Below are 8469 nucleotides of genomic sequence, written 5' to 3' on the forward strand. Positions count from 1 at the left end.
TATAGTACTGTAAGGTACAGTATAGTACTGTGAGGTACAGTATAGTACTGTGAGGTACAGTATAGTACAGTGAGGTACAGTATAGTACTGTATGGTACAGTATAGTACAGTGAGGTACAGTATAGTACTGTATGGTACAGTATAGTACTGTGAGGTACAGTATAGTACAGTGAGGTACAGTATAGTACTTTATGGTACAGTAAGGTACAGTATAGTACAATGAGGTACAGTATAGTACAATGAGGTACAGTATAGTACTGTATGGTACAGTATAGTACAGTGAGGTACAGTATAGTACTGTGAGGTACAGTATAGTACTGTGAGGTACAGTATAGTACAGTGAGGTACAGTATAGTACTGTATGGTACAGTATAGTACAGTGAGGTACAGTATAGTACTGTGAGGTACAGTATAGTACAGTGAGGTACAGTATAGTACAGTGAGGTACAGTATAGTACTGTGAGGTACAGTATAGTACTGTATGGTACAGTAAGGTACAGTATAGTACAGTGTAGTACTGTATAGTACAGTAAAGTACAGTGTAGTACTTAATGGTACAGTAAGTTACAGTCTAGTACAGTGTAGTACTGTATGGTACAGTAAGGTACAGTCTAGTACAGTGTAGTACTGTATGGTACAGTAAGGTACTGTAAGGTACAGTCTAGTACAGTGTAGTACTGTATGGTACAGTAAGGTACAGTCTAGTACAGTGTAGTACTGTATGGTACAGTATAGTACAGTATAGTACAGTATAGTACAGTATAGTACAGTATAGTACATTCTGAGACACATTCTTGTTTCCCTGTGAACTGCCTGCAGTTCGCTCTGATTGGTCGATCACAGCTTCGTTAGGCCTTGAAGTAAACGAGCAGTTACTGCGATCTAACTAAAGAAAGTATTAACGCGCCGCCGCAAGAGCCCGAAACTTTACTAGATGGAATCGGACCTGAACCGAGACAGGTGAGCCGAACGGGTCGTACCAAAGTGGATCGCTGCCATTTTGTGCCGACGCTGGATCCATCATGTCATCTGCACTCTACTTTCAAAGTGCTTCTTTTTACAGTATTTCCTTTCTGCAGTGGGCTAAATATCTCTCCCTCCTAATAAGGCATGAAACTCGTAATGAGGTTTATGTGTTTTTTTGTATATATTATTTTATTTTGGGAACCAGCAGGAAGATTTTCACTCACCATAAATTACCCGTCGCCTTAATAGGCAGCTAAAACATTTGGGCCGTATCCATTCAGGACATTAAGGAAGGCTTTAAAATAACGGAGCCTGTTTTTTTTTTGTATTACAGAGAAGAATTATGTTTAGAACGGCGCTAAACTAATGTAGCACAACTTTAAGTGATAAAGCAGAACACTCCGGTTATTAAAAGTGCTTTGGGAAGGTTTATTTTTATCAAATAAGTGGGACAAATACTTCTACTTAAAGTTTGTTTCAGTAAAACAAAGATATGTCAGCTCATAAAGAAGTATTTGTACAAAACAGATGGTAACACAGCAAGCGACACTTTCTTAAAAGAACGTTTGGTTTTTTTAATAAAGTTACAAAATTGTATTAAAACAAAATGGCCGAACAGAATATTTATTAGTTCGTTAGTCCATTTTTACCCAGATTTAGTTTCTGTAAACAATATGTTCCCGCCAAAACCCGCCAGATTGGGTTTGGTCAGGCTAGCATTGTCGGCTAGCGTTAGCTAGCGCATCTTGGATAGCTCACATAAAAATAAATAAAAAGACCTAGCTTGCCGTCTTTTTCTTATCTTTAATTAATAATTATATTATATTATAAATAAGAAATTATAATTTCTGCGTCGCTCTAAAAGAAATTCCATTAAACTTTGTGTTTTTAACTGTTAATTTGTGTTAATAGCAAAATTAGCATTAAGTTAGCACTAAAGCATGCTACTATTTAGCATTAGCATATTATAGTGGCGTAAACTTCAAAGTTTGCTCAATTTAGCTAACATCGAATTGGTTGTAATTACCTTAACCTAACATTAGCTAAATGGTGGCATAAACCTATTCTACAATTTAACTCTAGCTAACATGAGCTAAATATTGGCAGTAAGTTTAGCTAATCTTTGCTAAATGTAGCTAATTTTATCTAAATGGTGGCAAAAACTTAACGTTTACCTTCAGCTAACGTTAGCTTAATAATGCCATAAACATCTTATCTAAATAGTAACATAATCGTCAGGTGAAGTTTTCCAGCTTGAGCTAACATTAACGAAATATTGGCAATAACTTTAGCTAATCTTTGCTAATTTTAGCTAACATTATCTAAATGGTGGCATAAACATCTAAAGTTTGCTAACTTTAGCTGTCATTAGCTTCTGTGGCATAAACCTGAGCTAAAACGTGTTTTTAGCTGTCCATTTGGTAAAGAGTGGCGCAAATCTCAGCTAAAATGAGCTAACTTGTGCTAACCTTCGCTAAATAACGACATAAACCTTAGCTAGCAAACGTTACCTGAAGTTATTCACTTCTGTGGTTAATGTTAGCTAACGCGAGCTAAAGTGGAGTTTGCTGAATTTCCGCACTCATACGGTTAATGTTAGCTTAAGTTAGCTAGCATTAGCCGCATTAGTGAACGATTAAATGATGCTAACAGCAACATGAATGTTTTTTTCTGCTTAATATCATTAAATTAGCTTGAACAAAATTGATTCTTTTGTTACCCGTAGACGTTACAAATTTTAATTTTTTTTATTTTACAAAAGCCGTAGCGCTAACCTCCGATTAGCTGCTAATCCGCGAGCTCGTCGGGTTTTCGGAATATCTCGTTTTATCCGTTCGAAAAAAAATCTAAGAATAAAAATGTAGTTAATGTAAATGTCAAGCGGAGGTAAAACTTTATTTAAAAAAAAATAAAACGTGTGTGTGTGTGTGTATGGGGGGGGGGGGGGGGTCGCTTGAGCAAACAGTTTTTAAAGTTGGCAAAGAAGAAAGAAAGTGCTCTACCAAAGACTTAAAAGAAAGCGAAGGTGTTTATTTTAAGAAAAGAAGAAGAAGAAGAGCATAAAAAGTGAGAATTCTTATTTTAGCGTTTTTACGTCTTTCACACTTCCTGCCTTTTCCCGCCTTTTCTATTTCGGGTAAAACTAACCCCTCCTTTCGGCGGCCTGGAAGATCGAGGTCGGGCGCCTGTTCCCTGACACTCCGGGTGGGTTTCGGAGATAACGTTTTTGTAAAAAAAGATGCTGCGATGACGAAGAGGAGGAGGAAGCGTGCCGTCGTCAGGCAACGGCGGCGGCTGCACGCTCCCAGTCTCAAACCGTCAAGACTGCGCTCAGGTTATTTAAAGGAGGATGATTAATGTGCTGAGAAATGGCGAAGCACCTGCCCCGGCTGCGCTCCCTCGTGGCGGCGTGCGCGAGTACTCACACACACACACACACACACACACTCACACACTTACGCGCACCTTCTTTTTTTGGATGCGTTTGTTCATCCTTTTGTTGAAGTTGGCGTGTGTTTTCACTTTGCCTTTTGTGCACTCTTTCCACACACACACACACACACATGTCCCGGACCATTATGTGTGTGAAAACTTGGCGTGTGTGTGTGTTGGTGTGTGTGTGCTTGAGGATTGCGCTGACTGGGCCAGTGTGCTGGCAATTAGAAAAACCACCAGTGGCAAGGTGCACATTAATCATGTTCCTCTGCCGAAAGAGAGAAATGGGGCGGAGACGGGAGGAGGACGACGAGGAAGAATAATGAGGGCCTGTCGGAGGCGTTCGGGGGCCGCTCGCATCGTGGCGTGGCGTTCGCTCTGACACGACGTCGGCGAGCTGTCGCGGACGCAGAAGGTCACGACAACGGGGGGCCACCGCCGCCGGACTCGGTCCTCCGGGACGACTCGGTCGTCCTCGCGGTTTTTGTTCGCCAAGGCCTTCCGTACGTTTGCCAGAATGAGTCAAGCGAAAAAGTTAAAAACAAAAACAAAAATTTTTTTTTTTTGCCGTAATAATCCCGGTAACTTAACCAGTGAAACTTTTTGAACTATTTTAAATTTCCTTCAGATTTCACCCTAAAAGTGGTTTAACCGCCATGTTTGTAGTCCTTTTTTTTTTCAGCACAACATCCCAAATGTGATTTTCAATCAATATTTTAATTATGACCTACTGTATTAACACAACAGACCTAAAATCACACAAAAAACATAAAATCCGAGTGGAAAATTCTTATATTTTTTACTGTAAAAACCACAAACATATTTAATGAAATGTTTTTACAACTTAGAATGCAAATCTAATCAGTAATATTCATAAACATGAACAAATTGAGCAAAAAGCAAAGTTATATAGACTTTCTACATTAAAATGTTGATAATTTCTTAGATGTTTTTTAGACAAAACAGAAGTTCTAATAAATTGCAATAAATCCTTTTTGTTACTCATAAACAGTTTCTGTCCAAAACAAGGCACATTTTTAGTTTTGGTAATTTTCTATGTCCTGTTCATGCAGGATCATTCAGGTAAATGTTATAAAATATATCCTGATGCAAAATATGGATCTGAATCTGTCTGTCTGGAAAATGTGATTCTGTTTCCAGTAATCCTCTTAAATAAAATAATGGATCATCTGGTTCATCAACAAAGTCCTCCCTGTCTGTCCCAGTCTAAACTAAACCCTAACTATAAAATCCAAACACCATAAATATCAAAACTCATAACTGACTCCCGCGCCGCCAAACTTCCTTTAATTTTTGCGCCTTTTTTCGTCTTTTTACTGTAGATTTTTGGTCGCTCGACAGAAAACGTTGAGCCTCCGTCAGATCGGAGAGGAGGGGGTGTTTTTTCATTCGGCTGGGTTGGGGGGGTGAGATCGGACGGAAGACGGGGGAGTTTTCTCCCGAGAACGCCACGGTTTTGGCGCTGCTAACGCGCTAAAAATATGACGCCGATTTTCCAAAAAAAAACAAAACAAAAATTAGTCGCGAATAATTTATCATAACTCCGGTTTTCCTTGACCTGTCGAGATGATTCAAAATTTTAGTGTAAAGCTTGAAGTCTGGACTTTCGATGTAAATTAAAACGGCGACTCTGAGGGGGCGGAGCTTTCCCGCTAGAGTATTTTGACCCTTTAAGGTCGACGCCCGCTCTGAACCTAAAAAGGTTAAATATAATCCTTCGAATCGACCTTTAAATTGAAGTTTTCCGACAGTTTTCGTCTACAGAGAAGTTCTTTGCCGGGAAATCCCGTCGTATAACGTCGGGCCGCATTGCAAAGTCATCGGAATTCCCGACAACCTAATAAAAATCGAGTTTTTTCGAAAAGTGGCGCGCTCGTGAACGCAACCGGCTCGTCGCCAAATTTCAACAAACAAACGTCTCGTTTTGGAAAAATTTTTTTTTTTAAAGTTACAAAATCTGCGAAAATTCCGAATCATGGCTCAGTTAGCCAGTATGGGTCACATTATTGTTATTATTGTTGTAACTGAAAATAAACATTTTACGTTCTGTGGAAACGGTTAATATCTTACCTGCTGTAACGGCTTAATTGTAGAAAAAAAAATGGCGGAATTCCGACTAGCTCGACAAGCTAATAGCGAGTCAGAGTGGGCCCCTTGACGACGGGATCCTTCCTGTCTTAAAGCAACCAGTGGAACTCTTTACGTCGTCGTCGTCAGGTTAGCGTTTCGCTTTAACTTCCGTGGGATTCGATGGCTGTCCGGCGGCGGCAGATAGCTGTAGCGCTCGTGGCGTAGCACCACCGCGAGGCTGGGACGCTCATTGTGTAAAAGACACCAGAACACAAGCGATTCGCAAATCTCCCAAAGCCGCGTTTTCTCCGCAGGTAAGCCTAGCCGAACGGGCGAAATGAAAAAAGAAATCATGCCGGTTTTCTAAAATAATAACGGGCTAATTTAGAATTTTTAACGGCAGGCGACGCTTCGGTGTCCCAGCTTCTTTTTTAGCGTCTCGCTGAAAAACGCAAAACCTTCCCCCGGGGCAAGACTTCCTCGGAATGATAGCGCATGTGCAGGTTTTAGAACGTACATGTTCTAAAACCTGCCCTTTCCAGACGTGTGCGGCACCCTTATTAAAAGGCACTAATGCACCCCCATACCATCAGAGAGGCGGGCTTTCGACTGGGTGACGGCAGTGATCGGCGCAGGAGTTCCTGAGCACGTGCAGTGATGTCTAGAACAGAACCGGACCACTTTTTTTTTTTTTTTGTAACGCAGTGCCCCGCCCCCGAGGGCCAGAAGATCCAATCCTGACTCGCAGCATCGACCTTTGACCTCAGCGCTTTCTCCATCTTTCCTTGACGAGACCATAGATGATGGGATTATTCAAAGAAATTAATCTAAAAAAAAATGTCCCACTACTTTTTTAACCATACGCTGCTAATCCTCCTTCTAAAATGCTCGTTTTCTGCCCATTCCTCTGTTTCTAATTCACCTAATTAGTTGCCAAACGCTCCTAACTTAACTTTACAGCCTTTTGTCGCCCCATTTCATTTTAGATATTCCTTTTTTTCTCTTTTAGTTAAAGCATTTGAGCAGATATTTTGCTAACAGAGCGTCTCTTGTTTTTTTCTTACAGGTGTATGATCGCCGATGAGGTAAGCGAACGCTCGCCACCAAAGCTCGACCACCCCACGCCATTGATTGACGTCCCCACCCCCGTCTCTGTTTTTGCCTCCCAGATGGGTCTCGGGAAGACGGTGCAGGCCATCGCCGTGGCGCTGGCGTACAGGCGGGAGTGGCCCCTCCTGGTGGCGGCGCCCTCCTCCCTCAGGTACCCCTGGGTCGAGGAGCTGGAGCGCTGGATCCCCGAGCTGCAGCCCGGGGACATCAACCTGGTGGAGAGCAAGAGCCACACCGTGTAGGTCGCCGAGTTTTAGCTCGATTGCTATAAAATTAGCTGAGTTATAGCTATTTTTGTGTTTTTTAAGGTCAGTTGGCTGTGGCGGCCATCTTGTATTGTATCAGCTCTAAAAGCTAATCAGTTGTAAACATAAATCCAATGATAATTTCCCTAAAGTTTTATTAAAATCCGTCCAGTGGTTCACGAGATATTTTGCTAACAGACAATTATGGTTGACTCCTTTGCTTAAAGCTGAAGATTTAAGCAATGATCTTTCACAATGAGAAGCCCTCAAAGTATATTTTGGGGATGACTCTCAGCTACTGTCACAGCAAATTTTAGGTTAATGTCTGTAAAACTGACAGAGGTATAGCCATTTGTGTGTTTTTAAAAGTCACTCGGCTGTGGCGGCCATCTTTAATCGGGTTGGGTCCAAACGTCAATCAGTTGTAGAGGCACATCCAGTGATTAGATCCTGCGAGTTTCAATAAAATCAGTTCCCCGGTTCGTGAGATATTTTGCTAACAGACGGAATCCAAGCCGACACGCAGCTCAGTTCCAGCTTTAATCTGTCAGTTAATGAATATTCCCGTTGGGAATGATTAATGGCCGTTAATGATTCCAGACTTCTGAATATTCGTCTCGATTAATCCTTGAATTAACATACAACTCCAACTATACTCCAAGTATTTTCCCTGGATAAATACTTCCTTTCTTTTTGGATTTATGGTACTTGAACCGCCGGGAGGAGTTCTGCGAGTTTTCATATCCGGATCGTTTTTCAAACCGAACGTAATGGTTCGGAATGCCGACGGCGTGTCGAGTCACAAACATCTGGGCGTTACGACGGCTAGTACTTAATGAGTACTCACATGGATACCTGGTATTAGGTAGGTACGTACAGGGTACTTCATACTACAGCCTGGTCCTCGTAGTACTGTGGGTACCGGGTACTTACCTGATAAGTACAAATATGATGGAAAGTAAGTACCTGGTATGTACAAGTGAGTACCAGGTACTAACCAAGAACTAGCCAGGTACATGACTTGAAAGTACCAGGTACTACCCAGGTACATGACCTGAAAGTACCATGTACTAGCCAGGTACTAACCAGGTACTAACCAGGTACATGACCTGAAAGTACCATGTACTAGCCAGGTACTAACCAGGTACTGACCAGGTACATGACCTGAAAGTACCAGGTACTAGCCAGGTACTAACCAGGTACTGACCAGGTACATGACCTGAAAGTACCAGGTACTAGCCAGGCAAATTGATCTGTTACTGAGCCTGGTACCTGTAGGTACTCTGTGAGGTCCAGGTACGTACTGGTATGTACTCAGTACCAGCCGTGTACCTGTTAAGTACCGGGCTGTGTAGTATATATTGTATTGTACAGGTACAGAACTTTAGGTGCAACAACTTTTCGGTGCGGTGTAATCGCTGCAGTTCCCCACATCCAGGAAGTAGCCATCCTCCCCGGACGGCCGCGGCCACGATTTCAGCTTCAGGCCGTTCTGTAATAATTTACCCTAAACACACACACGGCTGAAAACCGAGGCGGCGTGACGGACAGCGGAGGCGGGGCCGGCGAATTAATCTCGCCGCAGTCCCTCCACTGTCAGGAGCCCCCCCCCCCCCCCCCC

General features: G+C 42.2%; 1 protein-coding gene across 7 annotated transcripts in view; it reads left to right on the plus strand.

The window, feature by feature from the left end:
• The window catches only part of zranb3 (zinc finger, RAN-binding domain containing 3), a 100468-nt gene that overhangs the window by 6012 nt on the left and 85987 nt on the right, over positions 1 to 8469 (plus strand). For all 7 annotated transcript variants that reach the window (XM_037973946.1, XM_037973949.1, XM_037973950.1 and 4 more), the window contains exons 3-4: positions 6560 to 6578; positions 6663 to 6841. In XM_037973946.1, the coding sequence (XP_037829874.1) occupies positions 6560 to 6578; positions 6663 to 6841 (198 nt within the window). The remainder of the gene's footprint in view (positions 1 to 6559; positions 6579 to 6662; positions 6842 to 8469) is intronic.

This window comes from Kryptolebias marmoratus, linkage group LG23 (genome assembly GCF_001649575.2).
Source record: "Kryptolebias marmoratus isolate JLee-2015 linkage group LG23, ASM164957v2, whole genome shotgun sequence".
Classification (NCBI taxonomy): Eukaryota; Metazoa; Chordata; class Actinopteri; order Cyprinodontiformes; family Rivulidae; genus Kryptolebias; species Kryptolebias marmoratus.